This window comes from Cyprinodon tularosa, unplaced genomic scaffold (genome assembly GCF_016077235.1).
Source record: "Cyprinodon tularosa strain WSP-4 unplaced genomic scaffold, ASM1607723v1 ctg1, whole genome shotgun sequence".
Classification (NCBI taxonomy): Eukaryota; Metazoa; Chordata; class Actinopteri; order Cyprinodontiformes; family Cyprinodontidae; genus Cyprinodon; species Cyprinodon tularosa.
This window is the reverse complement of record NW_024037781.1, coordinates 2834182-2859654: the sequence shown is the minus strand read 5'-3', so window position 1 is coordinate 2859654 and position 25473 is coordinate 2834182. Positions and strand designations below refer to the sequence as shown.

Here is a 25473-nt window from a genome sequence, read left to right as displayed (position 1 = left end):
CAACAAAAACCAGCTGGTCGTCCTTCTAAGAGGCTCATCTGTTAAACTTGAGCTTGGGTGATGAAAACATGTTTCTTTAGAAGATTGTTCAAAGGTCAACATAAGGAATGTGTGAGATTTTAAAGGGAAGGTAAGAGGTAAAGTCCACATACTGAAGCCGGTGGACTTAAAATTCAATATGGGAACGGTATGTCGCCATATGGTCTTAGAAGTCTCCAGAAACCTGACGTGACTTATTAATATAATAACTTCTAATGTGACCTCTTGACTTTCAGCTTCTGCTCACATGTTTAATTCAGCCTCCATATACCTCTTTAAATGTCTAATAAATCTGAGTCATTGTATCTTCCCAGTAACTTGATGTTTCAGTACATCAAGGGAAATTGAACCCAATCAAAGAAAGGTTCTAGCCGTTCCTTTTAGCTTTACTCGACAGGTGCTTAAAAGCCTACCTTAGTGGGCACTCAATCGAATCAATTTAACTGCTATTTTACTTCAGATCTCCCCAGTGTGTTACAAAAACATAACAAAGGTTTAAATTTGACAAGCTCATCTACATTTCCTTACTTAAACCTAATTACAAAACTAAAGTAGTTTCTTAAGATGTAAATGCCTAGCAAACAAGATAGCAGGTTACTCAGAAGGTTCTGGTTTTGACTTGAACTGTTGATATACATGGGCTGCATGGTGGAAGGTGGGTAGCACTGTTGCCTTGCAGCAAGAATGTTCTGGGTTTGATCCCCAGCCCGAGGTCTTTCTGCATGGAGTTTGCATGTTCTCCCTGTGCATGCTGGGTTCCCTAGGGTACTCCAGCTGCCTCCCACAGTCCAAAAAACATGACTGTTAATTGTCTTCTCCAAATTTTTCCTAGGTGTGTGTGTGCATGGTAGTGGGTCTCTGGCGACCTGTCCAGGGTGAACCCCACTTCTCGCACATAGACTACCAGGCCCCACCGTGAACCTGACAAGGACTAAGTGGGAGAAAATGGATGGATGGATGTTTATATGCATATCACTGTATTTGATTTCCTCAGCTTAATTCAAACCCTGACTCAAGGTTAAGTAAAGAGTTTCTCTACCTGAACAGCAGTATTCCATCCATCCATCCATCCATCCATCCATTATCTGTCACGCTTATCCCAATTGGGGTCGCAAGGGGTGCTGGTGCCTATCTCCAGCAGTCAATGGGCGGGAGGAGGGGTACACCCTGGACAGGTCGCCAGTCCATCCCAGGGCAACAGAGAGAAAAACAGGACATACAACCATTCATGCACACACTCACACCTAAGGAGAATCTAGAGAAGCCAATTAACCTAACATTCATGTTTGTGGACTGTGGGAGGAAGCTGGAGTAGCAGTATTCCAGTTAAAAGTAAGAGAATAAGTTTTTAAAAAAGCCTTAACTGCAGAGGAAATCTACCAACTCCATTCTTCATTTGAAGTAAATCAATGGATTTGCAATCAAATTGTATTATCTGAGAAGGACAATATTTGAATTTTTTAACTATAATCTAACAAAATAAATGATTAATCTGAAAGATCATACATATTTCATTAATCCAGCAAGGACATCAAGAACCAATGAAAAATCAAAATGTCTACAAAGCAAATTTTTTTAAGACTTTGGGGCCAAAACAGCGTGAGATCAATAACTGACAAATAGTGTAACCATGGAATAGTGATTAATATTTTCAGGAGAGGGCCAGCCCACCAAATTACTCCAAGAGCACATTAATGACTCAACCAGGAAGTCACAAAAGACCAAATTTGAACATCAAACTCACATCATATAAAGAAATACAAACTGATTATCCTCAGGTCTTTATCCTCAGGAAATATCGTGAAAAATATGGGACGCTTTTGGAAGGTGTGCATCATATCACTTGAGGTGAAGACATATTTCAGATAAAGATTATGAGGAGTCATACAAGGTGTTAGAAATGTAAGATTTTGTGTCTGCTGTTCTTCTTAACCTGCTCTGTACAAATGCCATATTTAATGGAAACATAATATTTGCTCTGTACAAAAAATTGTCAACCATTAATGTATAACTTGAAGCTTAAGTGCAACCAGCTTATGTAGCGGCATGATTTTGAAGGTTTATCGGATTATCTTTGTCTAATATCGAACTCTAGCAATTTAAATGTTTTTGCATTTTATTTTGAAGATGTTACTCCTTCTCTATTATACTTTAAAATGGCTAAGACGCCATTTGTAAAAAGGTGTTATAGAATTGCTTGCCAATAAATAGTTATTTCCAATAAATCACTGGTCAAATAGTAATGCAAAGCCTCTTAAATCTGAACTTCATTGCATTAAACCTTTACCAAAATCCTTTTGTATCTTTTGTGATTTTGTTAAACTTTTTATGGTAAGAAGCAAAATCCCAATATACACTTCCTGGATCAAATTGCATCAGAAAAATAGAATTAAAAAAGTATATTGTCGAATTAAATGTAATAAATTTACCACTTCTACACTTAATTTTATTTTTATTTTTTGTCCAACTTCTTGTCTTTTTTTGTCACAGCTGCAGCACTCCCCTCATTAAAACTAATTGCACTGGTTACTTATTGATTGCAGCTGTGCCTGCCATAGATGAGTTATCTGTAATGAAGATCTGAGAGTAGATTTGGTTTGCTATTGCTTTTGGTTTAACCTTTGAACTTTGTGCCACATTTTTTTTTTTTTCAACCTTTCTAAATATCTGCTCAAAAGTATACCTATATTGTTTGCACAAAACAAATGGACATATCTGCTAGAAACCCAATGAATTAGTTGGGGGGTGGGGTAAAGTTTTTTTTTTTTTTTTTTATCTGCATCTGTTCAATTTTATTTGAATTCACCAACACTAATGGATTGGTCCTTGGTGAAAATAAAGCTTCCCATTTAGTCTCCTAATGTGAACGTGTGTTTTTGTTCCAGATTGTGTGACAACATGTGTGCATTGTCCCCTCCTGGGGCAGATCAGTGTTCTGCTTAGCTGGACAGTGCTCCCCGTCACATGACTACAGTTGTCACATTCACTAGTGCATGATGCAAATAATGTCTTTCCAGTGCCTTGCGGGTTTTGACTGTTGCCAGGAAGGCTTTAAATCACACTGATTGTGGAGTTGCCTTAAATATCTGCTATTTTCATGTTGCATTCATTTCTATCACTATATTCACAGCTTTTATTCTTACATGTTATTTGTAAGTTGATTTTTAGGGAAGACCTGTTTTTTTTGTAACAAAATGTTGTTGTTCAGGCACAAACATGGGTGACAATTTGTTGCTTTTAGTCTCTTTCTACTTATAGATTTAGAGTTCATAGCTATAAACCACTAGGAATATAGCTTAAACTTGTTGGCACCACAGTATATGCAATTCTTTTAACCAGATATCAAGAATAAAAGTATTTCATGCTCTCTTTTAGAAAAAAAAATATTTAGTGATTCTGGACTCTTCAGAGCTCATAGATCTATGTAGCTGAGTTCAGTAAGAACCAACAATGTGTCTGCTGTTGTGGCCCCATTGGCATAATATGGTTTATTTTGGGTTATTCCTGAGTTGTTGTTTTTTATTATTTATTATTTGTTTCTTTGAATCTACAGTTTAGTATCTAGTGATCATAATTTGATACTGGCATCATTCTGCCATACATTGTAAATCACTTCTTGAGGCTAAAACCTTTTTTCAAGAAGGTTTAGGTGTATGCCTATTGAATCTTTTGATTGTTCTTCTGCCGGCCTTGTTTCCAGATTCACATTTGAAGTCAGCCAATAATGTTACTTTAGAAGACCCATTCCATTCAGGTTCTGTTAGGTTGAAGTCAGGGCTTTCTGCATGTCAGTTAAGCTTATCCTAAATTCTTTCAGCCAAATATTTAGAGCTTTATGAACTTGTGCAAAGTCAAAAAAGTAAGAAACCGTCACATACTTGTCCAATGACAATACATTTTCCAAAATGTATTGGGATGTAGCAAAATTATCTTTTAGTTGAACTAAGATCCACTGTTGTCTTGTGCTAGCCTCTTGTCATTGCATTTTAGTCCCTTTGTCTCCTTGCCCATAGGTCTTTCTTTCATATTCCCTTGAACGTCTGTAGGTATTTTCAAATTTAAATGATAAATTACAAGATACATGATCAGGTGATCTTCCTGTCTGCAATTAAGGACATCACAACACCCCATGACATCAACAAGAAGGGTCCCATTTCTAAGAGAAAGCCATTGGTGATATTTACGGGATGTTTGGTGCAGAAGTATACAGTCCAGGTTCAGAAAGTAAAGTCGACACCTAGTTTTCTTTCATCCTGTTTACTTGACCAGGAGAATGGAAGCTGCTGTGTGATTTTCTATATATGATAATTATCCAAATGTGGATATGTCACCTTAAATTTCCATAAGTCACCTTAAATCTCTGCCTTATTTCTTTTTTTTTTCTCGATCCACTGTGTATATGTGAACGTATATAATCAATAAAATCTATCTTATCTTAGCTTACCTTATCTTATGTGGTCTAAAACTCCAGTCTTCAAGGCTAGGTTTTGTAATAGCTTTAAAATAACCCGGCTAAGTGAGAAAATAAAGGGAAACCACACAGGTTGTCTTTTTGTTTTGTTTCGTGCATGTGGGCTTTTGTACAGTAGAAGCAGTCTGAGGCAGTTACCTCAAAAACGCATAAAAGAAGCCTTGAAATATTTTACCTCTGGGAACTACTTTAAAAAATGTCAATTGAAAGACCCCCAAAAACAGTGGCATAGGGCCAGTGGCTACTCCCTCCCAATACCTCCTACTCACTCCTTATGCATGTGCCCATGGAGGGTTGGCCATATTAAATCCCATTTGAAACCAGTTATGTACAAATGCTAGTGTCTTATAAGAGCCTCCACAGCGAGTGAGGACCAGTTGCTTGTTCAAGCAGTCTATGAAGCATCAAACTGTGATCAGTCATGGAGGACAAAACGTATAACTGCAAAAACATTGCACACATGATCTAAGTAAAGTAGCACCTCAACAAGAAATATAATTTCACATAGGCTATATAAATGACTTTCTTGAAGATGGCTTTGCTTCGACAACTTATTGTTCATTACAAATAAAGTCATAACTGAAAACTCTAAAATGTGGGCCTAATACATTTATTTTGGTCTATTAAAGTAGCCTTGATGTTGCCATATGGTATATGGTACGAAGGTAAAACTGAGAACACATTGAGTTATCTGTTGATGCAGCAGTGTTGACGCACATACGGTGAGTGTGAAACAGTTGCTGTCAGAGCTTGGAACTCTACCACGTTGATGATAGCTTTCTCTTTTAGAAGTGTGAGGGAAAGGTCATTTCCGAAGTGGAGGATGTAAGTATACCCTACAGCGCCATCAAGGGGATTCAGCTCTACGCTGCTTTACAGGGAGTGTAGTGAGTAGGGGTAGGGAGTAGCCACTGATTGGGAAAGGCCCTTGCTGTGAATAAAACACGTCTGATGAATTTGTTTTATTCTTTAGGCCTGAGCTTGTCTTCATGTGGACGTGGCCTTTGTCTTCATAAGTCAGGCAGTGAGAACTTGTGAGGTTTGGTACAAACCACAAGACTAAGCTATCTGAAAGAAAGAATACACATTTAAACCACAACAGTATGCTTTAAGCCTTGTATTATTTTTAGGTAGATTTCTTTATGCACAGTTAGAACATATCTTTAACTTCAGTAATGCTCTTTTAGCTTCTCTAACCATTTTTACCTCAAGTCTTGATGAAAAACCTAAACATTAAGTCCTTTTAAAGAATTTATTTCAGTTTATTTTTCAAAATTCATTTATTTATATTCAGCACTTGATATACAAATGGATCTAATAAGGGAACAAACATTTCCTCTCTCTGGACCTGGCTTTCGGACTGTATGAAACACACATGACTAGAATAAACCAACTGTGCCCGCTAATGAGGACCTTGTGGGTACACATTCCTTTCAGGATGTCTCTGTGTGGAAATGTTTCTGCAACTATGGACAAGAAGAAGAAATGCTTTGCACACACTGTCCAGATTGTTGCACTCACACTTTACCTCAAATGGCCTTTTCTAAAACGTGATCAAAGAAAGTGAAATCCACATTTTATTTAGTAGAACGCATGAATTCTCTTCTTCCCACTGCATGAAAAGTGAGATTTTCGTCCCCGTAAATCCCCGTAAACTCCCGCAGATCTGCCTGATTTTCGTCAGTTTCCGACAATTTGCAACCCGTGCTTGTCCGCGTTTGTCGTGCCACAAATTGTCGGAAACGGACTCTGACGTATGTGGAGAGCGATCAGCTGTACTAATGGCCCTAATTAGCATATGAATGCAGCAAACCCGCGCGGCTGGCTAGGTCTGGCTTGAATAACCTACTCAGTATTGGCTGAAACCACTATTCTCAAACAAATGAAATCGCTCGTGATTGGCAGCAAAACCACACGTGGCCACGCCAGGCTTTAATTTTCTTACTGAGTATTGGACGGAACCACTTCTTTTTAAACAAGTAAAGTCGCTCGTGATTGGTTGGCATATATATATTTACATATATATATTTATTCATATATATATATATATATATATTTATTCATATATATATATATATATATATATATATTTATTCATTCATATATATATATATATTCATATATTTATTCATTCATATATTTATTCATTCATATATTTATTCATTCATATGCTGTGTATTTATGTTATCCTACACTACTACACAATTATTATGCTACCATCAAGGACATGAATTAATTTATACAGGAAATGAAGATTTGCCAGGAAGCTGTTTATGCAAAGAAAGAGCTTTATTAAAACACACACACAACTATATACAACGCATATCCAAACACATGCGTATCTAAAAATTACAACTCCGTGAACGGTCCGTTTGCTTCCTCGGGGTTGGAGGTAACAGGCAGCATTCCCTCCGAGGCAGGTCCGATGTGCAGACGCCTACTGTGCGTGGCCCTGTACTTCGGCATCGCTTCTAACCGGGACTGCAGCTTAACACAGAGTTCAGTGAGATCCGGCCTACGAAATGGCGGCGACCGTACAATCCATCCAGAGACACCGCCGACGACGCCATCTTCTTCGTCGGACATGAGGTCGACGGTGGCGGACTTGCAGAGTTCCACTTCCTCATCTGATAGCACACTCTGCCTCGCCTTCAGCAGCTGAAAAAAAAAAACAATGAATCAGCGCACTGCATATGGACACAACACATCTATCAATGCACCTGAAAAATAGTCACCAAATAAAGTCTTACCCTCTTTCTTCTGGCCCGACTCCGAGCAGATAGCCTCAGCACGCAGCGTGCTGGCTAGCAGCGTGTATCTGAAGCTCCTGCATACCGTCTCATAATACGTCTGACAGGCAGCTGGAAAACAATTAAATGAGAGTGGTATGAATAAAAAAAAAAAAAATCAAACGCAAGTCACAGTAACAAGGAAGGAGAAAACATTAAAATAAAGTCACTTACACACAATGTCGTCTTTATCAACATCGTGCAAATCCGAGCAAATAGGAGGTCACCGCCTCATTGTGAGGCGACTGTAGTCTGTGAAAAAAAAAAAAGTACAGCTATGGTCGGTATCCATCCGTATCCATGTCCTTTTACCGCTGAATGAAAGCATATTCTTTAAACCTTACCCCTGCTCCGGTTCATAGCGCCTGCAATTAGTCTCCGAGTTGTTAAGACGGCATAATGCTTCCTGTGAATCACAAAAAATACACTTTAATAAAGCTTTAGGCTAGGCTGCTTTTAGCTTACCTAGCTAGGCTAGGCTGTCTTTAGCTTGCCTAGCTAAGCTAGGCTGCTTTTAGCATAGCTACCAGTAATCGAACTTATATTTACCGCTAGCGTGGCGTTGTGCACCCGTCTTCTCTTCCTCGAGTTCGTATATCCCGCAAAGTTGCTCGACTGCAGATAGGGTGGCCAGATGTCCGGCTTTAGGGCGGACAGTCCGGATTTTCATTGCACTGTCCGGCGTCCGGCGCTGCACCCAGCCGGACGTGTATTTGTCCTCCTTTACCCCCAGATTCCACATACTCCGTCAGCGCTCCGCCCCGCTCACGTACGGAGTACTTGTCTGTCATGTAAATCAATGAGAGCTGTTCCACATCCTCCGCTCGTCACCGCCCACGTACGTCTTCTCCGTCCTTCACCGTCAAAATACGGAGCTGAGCTATTTTTTGCTCCCCTCCGGTCCGTCCAGATCAAGACCCGCTATTGCAATCGCACCAAACAGAAAAAAGAATGTAGAGAAGACCCGGTTTGTCAAATTAAATTATAGTAAAAACAGATCGGTATCTAGAAATTAGAGCATAGTTTGTATATATTCCCAAAAACTAAGAGCAATTAATTAAATAATTGGATGCAGACTATTGGTGCTTCAACAGACCAGGAAGAAGTTGTGAGATTCTAGAGTGAATCTCACAACTTTAAAAGAAAATTCTTATTGCAGGAATGGATGAAGAGATGATGAGTTTGGAAGCAGAGAATAAACAGAGTTCATACAAACTTAAAACAAACATAAAACTATGTATGATCCTAGTTATCCCTGTTACAAAAATCGGCAACAGAAAGAAAATATTTGGGCAGAAACTGAACATCTGCTGGATGATGATGGGGATTTTTTTAATATGTCAGATTCAATTAAGCGTTCACAGGTTTTATACAGGAATGAGGAGCTCTAATTTAATGCTATTAGAAATAATTTTAATGCCATCAACAAGTATCATGTACACAAGTTATTAGTTTACATGAAATAAGGAGCTGTAAGCACAGTTCCATGACTCAAGTTTATATATATATATATATATATATATATATATATATATAGATAGATATATATATATATATATATAGATATATAGATAGATAGATAGATAGATAGATATGGATAGATAGATATATAGATAGATATGGATAGATAGAGAACATGGTGAAATCATCTTTACTCTCGACAGGCTGCAGCCATGTCATGAATTCCTCTTTTCCAGCCACTTTTTGCAGTTTGCATCGTCCTATTCTCTAGCTCTTTCTCGAGCTTCTTTTCCAAACAACTGCTTTATGATCAATTGCAGCAGTTCTGCGCAAATTAATTGTGTTAAAAAAATGGTCACTTTTTAAACACCACAATGTATTAAATAAATACAAATGCTGGGAACCAATTATTTTTTACATTTCTTTAATATTTTGTTCTATTCAGCTACACAAGCATCCTCTTTAAACTACTAAGAATTGTGCTATAAATGTGACTTTACCCGATTCTTATGTACACCTTAGTAATTTATTGATATGCCGCACAATGTCCTCCTTTTTGGTGCTATAGAAATGGCCACCCTAACTGCAGAGCCGCCATCTTGTCCTCTATGGACTACAACCTGGAGTGCATCGAATTCTCCAGCTGAGTGAGGCGCTCATTCATGTCGGCAGTATGTTGGGCAAGCTGACGAGACAGTCCGCTGATAGCAATCAGCAGTTTCTTCTCGTCAGTCTGCGGGCTGGCCGAAAGTTGTGGACTAAGAGCAGTTGGAGGCGAGTTGAACACGAGACGTCGTGCAGCCATTGTTCACGTAACAACAAAATACAAACACGGTAACTGGAGATGAAGCTCTTCTGAGTATAGTAACACAAACATGTCTGCTAATATGCTGGTCTCGCGAGAAGTCGTAGTGCACAAAAGCTCACACGTGATTGGACGATGGGGCCGAAGGCTCATCAGGCTCCTCCAATCACATACGACGTCATTGTTATACGGAAGGACTCGCGAGAAGAGCTCGCGTCGCTCCTTTCTGGAAGGTGGTGGTAATGCACCTACAGGTGCTGGTCATAAAATTAGAATATCATGAAAAAGTAGATTGATTTCAGTAATTCCATTTAAAAAGTGAAACTTGTATATTATATTCATACATTACATACAAACTCATATATTTCAGATGTTTATTTTGTTTAATTTTGATGATTACAAATGACAACAAATGAAAATCTCAAATTCATCATATCAGAAAATTAGAATATTGTGAAAAGGTTCAAAATTGATGGCCCCTGGTGCCACACTCTAATCAGCTAATTAACTCAAACCACCTGCAAAAGCCTTTAAATGGTCTTTCAGTCTAGTTCTATGGGCTACACAATCATGGGGAAGACTGCTGACTTGACAGTTGTCCAAAAGACGACCATCGACACCTTGCACAAGGAGGGCAAGACACAAAAGGTCATCGCTAAAGAGGCTGGCTGTTCACAGAACTCAGTGTCCAAGCACATTAATAGAGAGGCGAAGGGAAGGAAAAGATGTGGTCGAAAAAAGTGTACAAGCAAGAGAGATAACCGCACCCTGGAGAGGATTGTGAAACAAAACCCCTTCAAAAATGTGGGGGAGATTCACAAAGAGTGGACTGCAGCTGGAGTGAGTGCTTCAAGAACCACCACACACAGACGTATGAAAGACATGGGTTTCTGCTGTCGCATTCCTTGTGTCAAGCCACTCTTGAACCACAGACAGCGTCAGAAGCGTCTTGCCTGGGCTAAAGAGAAACAGGACTGGACTGCTGGTGAGTGGTCCAAAGTCATGTTCTCTGATGAAAGTAAATTTTGCATTTCCTTTGGAAATCAAGGTCCCAGAGTCTGGAGGAAAAGAAGAGAGGCACTTCATCCACGTTGCTTGAAGTCCAGTGTAAAGTTTCCACAGTCAGTGATGGTTTGGGGTGCCATGTCATCTGCTGGTGTTGGTCCATTGTGTTTTCTGAGGTCCAGGGTCAACGCAGCCACATACCAGGAAGTTTTAGAGCACTTCATGCTTCCTGCAGCTGACCAACTTTTTGGAGATGCAGATTTCATTTTCCAACAGGACTTGGCACCTGCACACAGTGCCAAAGCTACCAGTACCTGGTTGAAGGACCATGGTATCCCTGTTCTTAATTGGCCAGCAAACTCTCCTGACCTTAACCCCATAGAAAATCTATGGGGTATTGTGAAGAAGAAGATGCAATACACCAGACCCAACAATTCAGAAGAGCTAAAAGCCACTATTAGAGCAACCTGGGCTATCATAACACCTGAGCAGTGCCACAGACTGATCGACTCCATGCCACGCCGCATTGCTGCAGTAATACAGGCCAAAGGAGGCCCAACTAAATACTGAGTGCTGTACATGCTCATACTTTTCATGTTCATACTTTTCAGTTGGCCAACATTTCTATAAATCCTTTGTTTTTATTGGTCTTCAGTAATATTCTAATTTTCTGATATGATGAATTTGAGATTTTCATTTGTTTTCATTTGTAATCATCAAAATTAAACAAAAAAAACATCTGAAATATATGAGTTTGTATGTAATGTATGAATATAATATACAAGTTTCACTTTTTAAATGGAATTACTGAAATCAATCTATTTTTTCATGATATTCTAATTTTATGACCAGCACCTGTATAAATTGTTTGCAATTGCAATTGTTTGTCTCCATAAGATTGAATTTGAGCAGGTGGACATTAGAGATAATAAATGCAACAACAAGTTTTTGAATCAATATTCTATAAATAATATGTACCCAGGAAGAACAAAAAGCACAGCTCTCTTACAAAATTTTAAGAAATCTATGATAGTCAAAATTAGGACAAATTATTTGAAATTCCCAATTCCTCCTAAATATAAAGAATTACAATTTAAAATAATAAATAACATATATCCTTCAAATGAGTTTTTAAGAGAGAGATTTAAGTTTAATGTTGAGAATTGTGGCTTTTGTACAACTCAATTGGAAACAACTAAACATCTTTTTTATGAATGTAAAGAAGTATTAAACTTATGGGATCAACTTCGAACCTTTCTGTCTTCTAAAACAATAAATTTAGATTTTATTTCCTGGCAAAACATTTAATTCGGTTTATCCATTAAAGAAAAAAAATTTGGAATTTTTAATTAATATTCTAATAATTGTAACAAAGTATTATATCCATAAATGTCGCTATGCAAAATGCTCCCTCTCAATCTCTGCTCTTAAAAATGAACTTTCCCTTTTCAAAAGATGTCTGAGAAAGATGCAGAATTTAAATGCAATTAAATTGTTTGAGTTAATTGAAGAATTTCAGTTGGTAGTCCCCACTGATTAATTTACTTTAACTACTATTATTATTTTATTTATTTTTATTTATTTTATTTTATTTTATACTTTTATCCAGCCTGTGCATTTAATTTTATTTTTCAAAAGCAGGAGTTGTGATATTTCTTCTTGTATTGAAATATTTGTTATTGACTTGTTATTTGAGATTGTTATTGTTTTCTTATATATTCAATAACAAAAAAAAAAAAAAGTGGAAATCTAAAAAAAAAAATTAACCATTACAGCCAACTGATTCTGATTAAAACTAATTTTTGAAGTAAATTATTTTGTGTATTTTTTTTTTTACATAACATTTGCATACACAGTAATCTAGCGTACTTTAATTAAATAAATCAATTCAAGCTAAAATGTAAGAGTCTATAATTAGGCTATACTGAGCCTGATCTATTTCTACCATCTATTTGGGGGATATTTATTGCCACACTTTGGGCCACTTAAAACCAATTTAGCATGCTGACCTATGTCCTTATGACCACAGTGTACCAATCTTCTGATGGCTACTTCCAACAGGATAATGCGCCATGTTATAAAGTGAATCATCTCAGAATCATTTCTTGAAACTTTTCCACTTAAGTAATTGTGAATTGAGCATATTGACAGACAACATTTTATTTTTTTATCTTAAATGCAAATTTAAAAAAAAAAATAATTACAGCTCTAAATGTATTGCTCTGTCAGCTAAAGATCTGTTTTGGTCTCTATACTTTAATTAAATAAATCAATTCAAGCTAAAATGTAAGAGGCTATACCTGATCTCTTTGTATCAGAGATTTTCTTACCCAGGGTTGCAGGGGGGGTTTTACCCCCCCTGCAACCCTGGTTTGCATTTGTATAGCTCACAGCATGTTCATTTACATGTTAAAGCCTCCCCTAGAATTCCATGGGGGGGAGGCATGGGGGGAACACTGCCTAAGAAATTCCACGTCAATTTCTGACAATTTACGGGAGTTTTCGTCGAAGCCTGCAAATTGCCGTAAACTGCCGCTAACCTGAAGTTCCACGACAATCTACAGTGCCGTATATTGACGAAAATCCCACTTTTCATGCAGTGTCCTTCGGGGCTGAGCTCTCGAACTGGCAATTCCAAGTCTCTTGGTTTGGATGAGTTCATGCATACCTATATGCATGTGTTTTTCTGATTATTTTATATTTTTATTTCAGCATGGCCAACTGGATAATATTACTCGAGGCCAAGTCATTAGCCGCTAAAATAAAGCAGCTTTGTTTTGTTGTCATGGTCCACAAAATTCTATTTAAAATTCGGCTCCTTTCCAACGAGCCTACAAAAGAAAACCAAAGAAGCAAACTCACGGTTCCCAGTGTGGAACAAACTGCTTCTGTGTCTACAATGATCCCAATTACTCAGAACGTCCTGGAGCAGAACAGTACATGCTCATTTCAAACATCAGCTGCATGAAAGAACCTTGTTTGTCTCCTTAAGTAGGGTAATTGTATGGGGGAGTTAACTGATACTTTTTAAACTACTTTCTGTAGGTATGTCTTATTAATCAATCCAAAACATTCAGCATAAGTAAAGATACATATTAATATCACAGTGTTTTAATCCCAGTTTTTGGGTTCTGCCCCTCCAGTCAATCTCCCATCATGCACACTAAATAAACACTCCTGCTCCTTTAGCTTCTCAAAAACATTTAATTTTATCCAAGCAATAAAACCCACCATCTAACAGGGTTGGCAATATACAATTGGGCTAATTTGTCAAAAATGAACCCCATAAACCATGAAATCTTGAATATAGACTTTTTGATCCTTTTTGTTCAAGTGTCTATTCCCTAAACTAATAAAAATCTTAATTATTCTATTGAGTTAAAACCATATTATAATCTTTTAGTATTGCAGATGTTTTCATGGGAAATAAAGAATACGTTTTAAAGCTCTGGACTGACCTCTCGTGGCGGTTTTGGTGTAACTGCAAATTCAGGAACAGAAGGAATAAAGTGAATGAAAAGTCAATGTTATTTGGGAATTTTAATTTTAATTTGTTTATTTATTCATTTTTGTTAAAAGTAATGATTAATTGAGCTTTATTTGATTTCTTAGTAAAGTAAAATGGATCTTTGACCAAAATAAAAATGAAAAAAATCTACAAAATCTTTTTCTCTTAAATCTTTTATGCCAGACAGGATTTTTTTATTGCATAGAAAACAAAGAAACTAGTGTTATTTTGCTTATGGAAATCAAAAATGTAAGAACTGCATTTGTTTTAATTATATAATTTTAATGAGTATCACTGATTTTATGTGTGTCTCTTAAACCCAAACAGATGAAAAAAATATGCAAAAACTTCACAAGGAACCAGAGTTATTGCCAGGCATTTACTTTTCTTTAAAGTTAGGTCTTTAAGAAGTTTGTTTTTCTATATATGCTGATCACCATCATTTTCTTTCCCAGAAATGTTTTTGAAAGTGCCCTGTAAGGTAAAGGCAAAAGAAAAAATCTTTAGAGTATTTAAAGACGATGCTAAAAACTCTAGACTGACGTCGAGGTATAAAGAGACTTGGAGCCACTATTTCTTCCCTAATTCGTACTAACATTTTTTTAAAAGCCATCACAGACTAGGCATATAAGAATGTCATCTTTCTCTGCAAACTTGTACTTTTGTTGCAGTTTTGCTGGCTTGCATGAAAGCTTTCACAGCCTCTTTTGATCCCGAAGCACCTAACAAACTGCAGCCTCAAGGATGCTTTGATCACTTGCAGCAAAAAAGCTGCCATAATAATACCAACAAGGCAAACAGATGGAGGCAATAAAGTATACAGTGAGTGAATCTTTGACTTCCTTTTATTTCTTTAAGCTTTTGATTAAAATTGGAGGCCCTTTTTTTTGTTAAAGTTTGTCAAGCATGGTTGTGGTAGCCTGAACTTGTATGGATAGCTATTTACTTTCTTATACAAGGTAAAGTGGTGAGAAAACCGTTTGAATGATGCTAGGAACACATGAGGGTCTTTTTAACCACAAAACAGACTTAAATTGGAATGCAACCGGACTGTCGCTTATTTTTTTTTTGAAAATGTTCCCATACCTATATGGGAGTCTTTGTCAATTCTTTTTGTGCGCATCAGAGTAATCTGCAGTTGGAGCGCTAATGTATTTAAGAAGCATGGAGATCCCTCCTCCTGCACAAATTCCAAGTCAGATGCAATTCAAATAGCCACTCCTCATTCTTCTGGGTCACTGGAGTCTTTAGTTGTGCATGGGCTACATGATTGGTCTTTTGAATCATTTCTTATTTCGTTGGAATGAGGTCCATGATTTTAAATCATTGGAAGCTGAAACATTAATCTTCCCTCTCTTACATTGGAAAAACTATCTAGAAATAAGTAAAAATGTATTCAATTAAGTGTATTTGTCCTTAATTTGAGTAAGTAAATGAGATGGTTTGCCAATGGAATGAGTATTTTTACTCTTAAAATAAGATAATTAGATAATATGCACTTGTGAAAAGACAATTCAATTATGTTTTCTTATTCTAAGTGTAAATTGTCCTGTTCCATTGGCAAGATGTCTCTTTTACCTCCTCAATCTAAGAGCAAATGCACTTATTTTAAGAAAAAAAATGGCTTGTATAGATTTCGATTTTTTACAGTGTAGTCATTGTTTTTCTCTTTTTTTCCGCAAAGATGGCTTCCTTCACCCCACTGTCAAACCATTTTTCCTCTTTCTTTTGCTTTACTTCAACCAGCAAAGCAATGATACAATTAAAACAGTATTTAAGTGACCAAATAATATAATAATGTGACCATGGCTGCTCAAAACATAAACAACCTAAGCTGATCACCATTATTTCAAAACTGAATAACGTCTTCCTTGTCTTGTCTGACTTACATTTCAGCCTGTAATTACCACAGAGAATATCTGTGAATTCACAAAAAGTGCAACTGTGAGCATCAATAACCGCATCACAGTATGGTGCTGTAGTAGATCGAAGCTCACCTTTTACTCTACTCTATATTCTTAGTTTCATGCTTGTTATCAATAGCATTACCTCTGGTCTCCAAGTCTGAGTCTGTTTTGGTTGGAAATAGATCCTGCGTGCATGCAGCAGTGGCCAATGCTGATTGTGCTGAAGCTTTCTGTGTTAATGCCTCTTCATTGTTTTCATCCTCCCGCTTCATTTTCATTCTCCACGTATAGCAGAATCAGTCTATCCACCATGGACTGTTCTCCCTGCTGCCCTCTGGGAAGAGGCTTCGCAGCATCCACTGCAGGGCCAGCAGATTCTGCAACAGTGTCTTCCCCGCTGCCATCACACTGCTAAACTGTTGAAAAGAAAAACTAAATCAAGTCACAGACTCTGCATCACACTGATAACATCAAACCAAAATACTGCATATTTGCATCACATATTATTAATGCTCTGAACTTCCATATCAATGCGTTTGGTTTTTTTTGCACCACTTTATTTTCCCCAAACTGTGTTTACATTTAATCACTGTTTCACTTTATGGAACGGAAATGTTAATTTACTGTCTGAAAGCTGTACTAAACCTTGTGTATACAAAATGACAATAACAGCTGTCTAAGTCGAGGCTAGAGATGGAAGAATTGCCAAAATGACCATCGTTCACTATCACATCTTTTATAATAAAAATAATTTGTTCTGGTTGCTAAAAAGTTAGCGGCTGATAGCCTGTCGCCAAACAATATACAAAGATAAATCAAAAGATCACCCTCATTCAGCATAAACTACTTATGATGTTATATTAATTTACTGTCATAACTGTTTTATGGTCTAAACCAGATAGATATATTTCCTTTAAAAGATATGAATTCATACTTTAAAGAAGAAGGGGCATAAGGGGGGTCCCAGCTGTTTACAGGATGGTCTTAAGACTCAGCTTGATGCTCCCTTCTGTCCCCAATGTGCATGTGACTAATGAAGTTGCTCTGATTCCAAAGTTAATGCTTATATATGAGCATCATAATAAAAAAGGATAAACCAGTCTGTTTCCCTGCTGTGTAAATGCAGACAAGTGTTTTCACTAGTTGTTTTTGGAAATGTACATCAGATTTGGATAGAAACCTTGAGAAAGAGAATAAAAACATTTAGATGTTCCCAATAGGTATACAAGATTTTAACACAATATTCAGGTTATTTAATTTTGAAGATAACACTAGGCCATTGCAGCCATTAGTAAACAGTTCGATTCAACAATGGGTCAATTTAATGGACTTAAAAGTGACATAATCTATAATTTCATATAGAGCACCAGGTACTGTCACACTGAAGATTCTGTCCTACACTTTGCTGAAAGTGAGTGAGACACTAGATAAATAACTAAGTCCAGCTTTTATGTTCATTAGTCCACTCTTTAGAGCGATATTAGGACTAATTCTAAGAAGCTTGACAAAAACGGCCCCTGATCTCTGTCAGGCCGTGCTGACTAGTTAAGTTTACTTGTGTTACCATTTATTTACATTTCCTGTTTTATTTTGTATTTATTTCCTATCTCGTTTTAGGCAACATCACTTCCTGAGTTCGTCCCTGCAATTAGGACCCTAATGTCATTCACCTGGAGTATGTGATCCTCCTTTGTTTGTTGGCATATTTATTTCTCAGTCATGCAGCTTCACTTTACCAGTTTGTCTTTGTCCTTTGAGTCAAGCATTTAAGCCTTTTTGATTTGATTTGAAATGAGCTTTCTAGTCATTTTTTGCCCCGGCTTGTTTTTGGACCTTTTCCTGCCTCTGTTTTTGCAACTCCTGCTTACAGTGGATTTTTGGTGTTATTATAAGGTATTGTAATGGTATTATAAGAACCTTGAACTTGATTCCACTGTGTCAGATCCTGCATTTGAGTTCTCTATTCCTGAGCCATACAACAACAATCCCAATCTAAAAAAAAAAAAAGAAATCTGACCAACTTAAATAAACTCCTTAGAAATCCGGAGCAACTGAACGATGCCTTCATTAACTTCCAACAACTGGGTAAACAGGCCATTAAAATATAACCAGTTAAGGAAAAGGAAGGATCCTACCTGTTATTAGCAACATCTTCCTAATAAAGTATATGTAGATGCACAACTAAGGAAAAAAAGTGTTGCTACCTTTTCTTTAAATAAACAAAAAAAATGTATATTAAATTTGGCCAACATATTTTACTTCCAGGAAAGATTATTAAACTTCTTTATAAGCAGATACTAAAAATTAATCTGAAAATCATTATTTAATTTGAAATGTGACTCTAGACTTTAATTTTTTTCCCCTTTACAATGCTCTAAGATATATTTAGTGTTATTTAGCAGCTGGATTTGAATCAATTATTTTAATCAATTCAACATGATATAACCCAGGTTAAAAATTTATGCAGTGTATCCTCAAATCATTCAAGCCGATTCAAGAGTACCTTAAGAGTTTTTTTAATGCAATGTTAGCATATGCTAAGAACACACAATACAAAAGCAGTAACCAAACATATAACAACTTTGGACCCAATAAAAGCCACCTAAATGAAACCGATTCCAATGGTTTCATAGTGAAGTCCACAAGACATGAGATTAAACAAGAACCATGAGGATTCTTTTTTTTCCCCTCATATTTTCATCGTTTTTGGGTTCAAATTGATACATTATATTTCATATTACGACAATGAACAAATTCACAAAAATATAAAAGTAGTGAGCTATACACGGAGAGACCAGACCTATGGCACACACAGTTCCTAACATTTTTACAGAAGGTGCTTTTAGTCACAAGCTTTTTAGTTTCAGCACTGATGGGGAGGGAGGGTTTCCATAGAAACGTGAAGCTGAAGAAGCTTGAGTGTGTTTTCAAACACTAGATGGCGCCACCTGCATTAAAGTGACCCTTCTTGTTTTTCTGGGTGGATACAATATGCTTACTAATAAAGCAGTCCAAAAAGCTATTTATTTGAGCAAATGGGAGTTCTGTGGAGAAATATTTGCCTGCAAATATTTCACTTCAATATGAAATCTGGTACAAGGTGGACAGACTGGGTGAATCTAGTAAATCAATTGGGTTTTGTGTGTAATAAAATGTCATATTTAGACATCATGTATCAAAGCATTATATGAAAGAATCAGTTGGTAGTTCAAATATTTTGAAAAATCTTTATAGTTCCCCTCTATAAAAAGTTTATTTATTTTTTTTGTGTTTCACTGGTGACATCACTTTACACTGAAAATTAAATAATAAAAGAGAAAGAAAAATCAGCCTGTATGTGAGCGGATTTAATTTAAAAGAATATTTTTTATGGTATTATAAAAATCACCTTTCCAATAACCATTTGTGCCCCAAATTTGTAAATATAACCACATATTTCTTTTATTTTTCCCAAAGTTATTGAGAAGTCATGTATGCATGACAATATGATCACATAAAGTCATTTCTCTTTACCTGTTCTTGCAATGGGAAAGACAGGAGTATGTGCAGATCAGGTGGATTTGATCGAAAGCTGTTTAAGTTTAAATTTGGGATTAATTATAAAATGTTGTAAAAATCTAATTCACCCATTTTCCAAATAATATTTTTTTAGTAGGCATGCAACTGCAAATGGCTTGCAAATGTCATTTGTAACAAGGCACCAAGTAGGCCTGGAGTAAAATAAGGAACAGAAGTTTGGAAAAGCCCCTTTTTGAGTAAATTAGAGGATCTGTGATCATGTTGAAACCTTTGTTTTATCCAAATAGACAGGGAAGTACATTAAAAATACAAGGACTGAAAAGATATTGTCCTTTCAGAAAGATAACTGAAACATTTGATGAAATCAAAATAGAAATAGAACACAAAATCAATCTTTTCTTAGTCCTCAGGTGGAATTTCTTGGGGGAAATACAACTTTACCTGGGAAGCAGATAATTATTGAAAAAGCACAACCTAGTTTTAGAATTTTAAAGATTAAAAAATATGTTGTTTTTATTTTTTACAAAAATCTACAAAATTAAAAGTATAAACACTTTTTTTTCCAAACCTTTTGGGGATGTTTATCATATCTGAATAAAAAAAAATATGTTGTTTTTCATTGCAAACATAAAGAAATCTTATTACAATCTCTGAAATTGTCCAAATGCCCATGAAAGAAACTAGCAGACCCAAAACAATCCTGAAAACTCAAGTTCCTATAGTAGAGTTTGGCACAATGTTTCTGCAGTCCGACACGGGTTTAAAGCACGTTACTTCTGTTAAAATTTACTTTAGAATAACGGAATATGGACAAAAACTTTTAACAAGCAAAGAAACTGTTTTGATTTTAGGTAGATATTCTGAGGAAAACGACATACATATGTTACATTATATTACATATGATACAGTCCAACATTTAACATTAAAGCATGTGGCTGAATAAATTTAATAGTATGCACAAAAATATTAGCAGCAAATAATGTGTACATCATAATTTGTGTAAAAAAAAAAAAAAAAGCAATAAAATATTTTTTAAAACTGCAAAGAAGCAAATATTTTCCATCGATTAGGCTAAGCTGACATAGCAGAATACTTGGTGTTTATTCTCAAAGGTTTATATAATTTGAGGTATTTTTGGTGGGCTCCTAACTCAAGAAACATAAGGGCTGAAAAAGAGAGGTCATAAAATCCATACAAAGAAGAAATGCTAGTGGTTCATATATAAAGAATAATAAAAAAAAAAAAAACAAAGATCCGGATAAGGCAGCAGCTGCGCATGTAAACAACTTCATGGCGCCGAGATGGAAAAAGAACGAACAAAAATAAGCTGGGGTTATGCTGGAGCGTACGGTCCAAAATCACACCAGCGTCTCCGGCAGTGTGTCAGCATTGTCCGAGGAGAGCAGCTGCCAGATTTGCCACCGTTCCCGCTGCCAGTCCTGCCACTCTGAACTCGGCGGAACCGCTTGGCCCGAGTTGGTGTGCGTCGTGATGGGCCTGCCCGGTTGCAGCTGAGGCCGTGAAGGTGTTGCAAGCTGCGGGGAGCTCTGAGAGCTGGCCACACGGTGATGGGCATTGTAAGGGGGAGGGGAGCGTCTTTCGCTTGGGAATCGAATGGAGCCCGGCATGCTGTTCAGGTGGGATGTCATAGTAGGGTTAATGTTCAGCTGCAGGCGAGGTCGCCCTGTGTCTGAGTGAGGGGCTGTGCACAGGCGGGATACATGAGGGTGGGTTCTGCACTCTAGTGCTGTATGAGTTCGTTTTGTGTCTGTCGGGACTTTGACATCACTATGGAGACCATCAAGACCTTCCTGAGAGCTGCGAGAGCTTTCCTCTGACATGTTGCAATGGGAACCTAGAAACGGCATTAGTACATTAGTAATACTCATAATTTGCAATCAAAAAGGAGAGGGAAAAATATACCATTATTTATATAAATAACAATTTAAACATATTCTTATGACAATCATTTGAATATGCGAATATATTTCTTCAAATTAAAATTTTTCATAACTTAAACTTTTAGAAATTCCCTTTTTCACTTTTCCTGTCTAACAAGGCGAAATGGAAAGTATTTATACCATACTAAAAGAGCAAATGAGTGCTGAAAATAGTGCTGGTCATATTTTATTTAAGAAGGAACCAAATAAGGCCCACTTAGTGTTGAAAGACATGATTGAGTAAAAAAAAAAAATAAATAAAAAGTAGAGCTTTAAAGTTCTGGATGCAGCAAACCATTTACACAAGCATAATACTACCACCGCCATGCTTTACTGACAAAGAACAGTTCCGCAAAAATGATTATTTATTTAATTGTTTGGACAATGCAATTTTAAAAAAAATGAGTCTCTAATCCACAAAGTCAATATATTTTTATTTTAAGATTATTGCTTAAAGAAAATTATTGCATCACTAATTGACAAATTAGGACATGTCTCAGTAGTTTTATTGATAGGTTGACCATCTCAGGAAAACTTTCCACCTTTGTACTTTAATATTGAATCATTCTTAAATGTCGATGTAAAAGGTGTTCTTGAGGGATAAAAAAAAAACGTACTTGCATATGATTGGTTCTTGAGAGCTGGTTTGAGAGTGCTGTGCCACGTGCCCCAAATGTTGGCATGTTCCTCTGAAAAAGGAAAAGAAAATCTTACAAAGTTACTTAAAGGACAGAGAAGAGACAGGCTGCATCAATATTCTCTGCAGTGCTGACCTTTTGAAGGCTCTCGACCCCAGTCAGCCACCGACTCCACCACAGGGAACTGCTGATCACCGGCCAGACTCCCTGGGTCCCCTCTGCGCTCACTCAGCACTGGCGAATTGTTGTCATAAGGAGAAACTTCCCCACTAGACACCTTGTTTGAATCGCTGGATGAACGTCGCTCGCTCAGACTGAAGGGCTCTTCGGGCTGAAGGAGGTCAGGACTCCTGTGGTTAAAAGGAAAATTAGGGCAGGATAGAGGCTGCCAAAGAAAAGTGAGACAAGATAGTGAGTGAATGGAACTCACTGTGAGGCTTTCCTCCTAAGAAGGTAGTCAACCACATCTGGATCAGTCTCCAAAAGGCTCATCAAAACTTCATTCTGCAGATCAGGGGGGACCTGTAAACCAAATTCAACTTGATTGAAATCCTTAATTAATGCACTAAAAAGAAATTTACTACTGTCTTTCTGTATCAGATCTTTAACAAAATGGTTAAATTCAGAGGTTATAGAAACGCAAGTTTAATGGGCAAAAATTTCAGCCTTGACATTAAAGTGGTCATAGAATGCAAAACCAAATTTACATTGTCATAGATGAATAAGGATAGTAGAGTGGGTGAAATGGACATACAAACGCCATTGACACCTCCTTTCTCTGCAAATCTCACAATTCTAAACTTCCACCATAAAACGGGCAAATCCAAACAAAGCACCAAATTGACATCAACTCGGGGATGTTGCCTTATTTGGTTCTGGCCTGTACTTTTGTCACGCTCCGAAATTGACATACAGACCAGCCCACTGGTTCACTGGCCCAAGAACATGAAAAGGTGGTAGATGTAAGACAAGTTTATTTGTTTAGCCTACAGTTGCATTTACTTCTATAAGGATTACAAAGCAGGCAGTTTCTCTATTGAAAATGAGCCAAAACCACGGCTGTAAATGCAGTGTTCCAGGCTGCATGGAGAAAGGGGAAAATTTTCACTGTCTTCCCAAGGATCCGAAGACTTGACAGGCATGGATTATATTTTGTCTATATTTTGTCTATCAGAAGATCCCCGCAAATTTTGATGCTCAGCTGTTCATTTGCTCTAAGCAGAATCTTGGACAGTGGCTGGTCTGCTGTCTGTACTGGACCTGGCGTTCGAACCGAGCCGTCAGCTCCAAATCGTACCATCACCGGGTCGGGTTCGGTCTCTCCGTCCCCTCCTGGCTCCCTGCTCCTGTGAGCCGGGATTCCCGGACCAGCCCCGGAGCTCACGGTTTGGTTCGAATGCCCGGTGTGTTTTCAGTGCGTGCTGCACTGTAGACAACCAAAATCCCGCACGATTTTGAAATTGCCCCCAGACATTTTTTTTCAGGTATGTAAAGTAGGATATGTCTGGGAAAAAGAGGAAATCTGGTCACCCTGCCACATCAACAATTGCTGGCTCGTTGTACACCAACCAATTCATGAGCACACCATATGCTTTGATTCTAGGGCTTATAAAAAGGCTTGCATTAGGGCTCATAGAACAGCAAATATGCCATTTTCAGCCCAACCAATATTATACACACCCTATTCAGAGACCTTAAAGCAAGCACCAAACACCCTATAAGGTATAATCATTCTATGACTCCTTTAAACAAAAACCTGAACTCCCTACAACTTGCATTCCACTACCTAAGACTAAGGTAATGCCCTCATAGCATTGGATAAGCGTGAAAATGTATGGCTCAGAGACATTAAAAGATTAGAAATTTGACGCAAATATTCTTAATACTGAGCTGACCTAAAGAAAAAAAAAAAAAAAACTACAAGAAAGGGGAGCTCATGAAGGATAAGAGCCTTTAATCTTGGTCTAAAAAGTTTGAGCCACTGAGTACTCTTCTTATAGGTGACGCCAAGCAACTATGAGTGAGTGTGTGTACTGTATGTATGCGCAGAGCCACGAACCATGAAGAGCGTTTGACAACCAGCGATCATCCTCTGCAGCACCGCGATGACGGCGGTGCTCTCCTCCGCCCTGGCTGAGCTCTGGACGCTGAACTCTTTATCTGAGCTCTTCTGTTTGTGGAGCAGGTTAGGCCCAAAGATGGTGGCGAGGTTTAAAGATGTCATTTTGTTCCCCGGAATCTGAAATTAGGATGCAAAGGCAGCAAAATTAACATGAGGCATGAATTTTGTATGTATTTATATATTTGCAAATACAACTTTGAAAGGTGGGGCATGTATTTTTGGCTTTAAGGAGGGTGAAGACAGATGACATTGAGTTTACTGAACAAAACCTGCTCCCAACCAGGTTAGCTGAGGGGAGAATGTTATTACGGTAAAGGTTACAGAACTTGTATAAACTCTCTTTGTGAAAAGGAAAACTGTTTCCCTGATTTAGGGTTTAAAAAAACTTAGATTTTTCAGTTAACCTGCTTTGTGAAAGGGGCCCGAGGTTTAACACAAATCTTCAGTAACATACTCTCTTAATTTATCTTAGTTACTTAATAGTAACTAAGATAAATACTTTACATATTATAAAAGGATAGCTCGTGTGTTGAAAATCCTCAATTCTTTCCTGAGAGGAGATTTTGACAGAAATAATAATCTTACTTGGAGCAGAGAAATTACTTGTATTTACTGATGGCAGTGCTTACTAACCGGATTCCCTTCTCCATGAAGTTGGCCCCAAATCCCAGTTAAAGAAACTTTTCATTTATCATCATACACATTTGTAAATGTTTGGATCCCTGTCTCCAGCCGTATCAAACTATTACTCAGTGTCCCACAGAAAAGCACAGAGAACGCACTGTTAAGAGAGATCCACTTTGTCTGTGCCCCCATTTCATTTCCAAATCTCTATTATGTACCGTGATTGCCAGACTATAGGGCTTACCTCACTATAAGCCTTGCCCACTACATAAAAAAAAAAAAAACTGGAATTGTACATATATAAGCTGCACTGGGCTATAATCGGGCTGATATCTACTGAACTGTCTCCCTCCAAACCTGTAGGGGGAGTTCTACATATAGCCCCTGGAGTACGGATGAAAAAGAATCCTAGCTCCTGCTTGTTGGCTCGCAACAGTACAAATGTAAATCCTTTATTTGTCCCACAATGGGGAAATTTACTCAACTGTTCACTTGACATTTGCAATTAAGGGTCTTGCTTAGGGACCCAGAATTGCAGTCTGTGGGAGTGTGTGGGACTTTAACTCAGAACCACTGGGACCCAAGAGCAATGCCCTAACCACTAGGCCACCTAACAGCTTCTACTGAAAGATGAGCCCAGTCTCT

At 37.4% G+C, this 25473-nt stretch overlaps 1 protein-coding gene across 2 annotated transcripts in view; it reads right to left on the bottom strand.

Moving 5' to 3' along the window:
- Nucleotides 1–20127: 20127 nt before the first annotated feature.
- The window catches only part of LOC119784352 (rho GTPase-activating protein 6), a 99568-nt gene continuing 94222 nt past the window's right edge, over nt 20128–25473 (bottom strand). For both annotated transcript variants that reach the window (XM_038286391.1, XM_038286469.1), the window contains exons 10-14: nt 24142–24321; nt 22513–22604; nt 22218–22432; nt 22062–22133; nt 20128–21359 (exon numbers count right to left, since the gene is read on the bottom strand). In XM_038286391.1, the coding sequence (XP_038142319.1) occupies nt 20863–21359; nt 22062–22133; nt 22218–22432; nt 22513–22604; nt 24142–24321 (1056 nt within the window). In that variant the 3' untranslated portion in view covers nt 20128–20862. The remainder of the gene's footprint in view (nt 21360–22061; nt 22134–22217; nt 22433–22512; nt 22605–24141; nt 24322–25473) is intronic.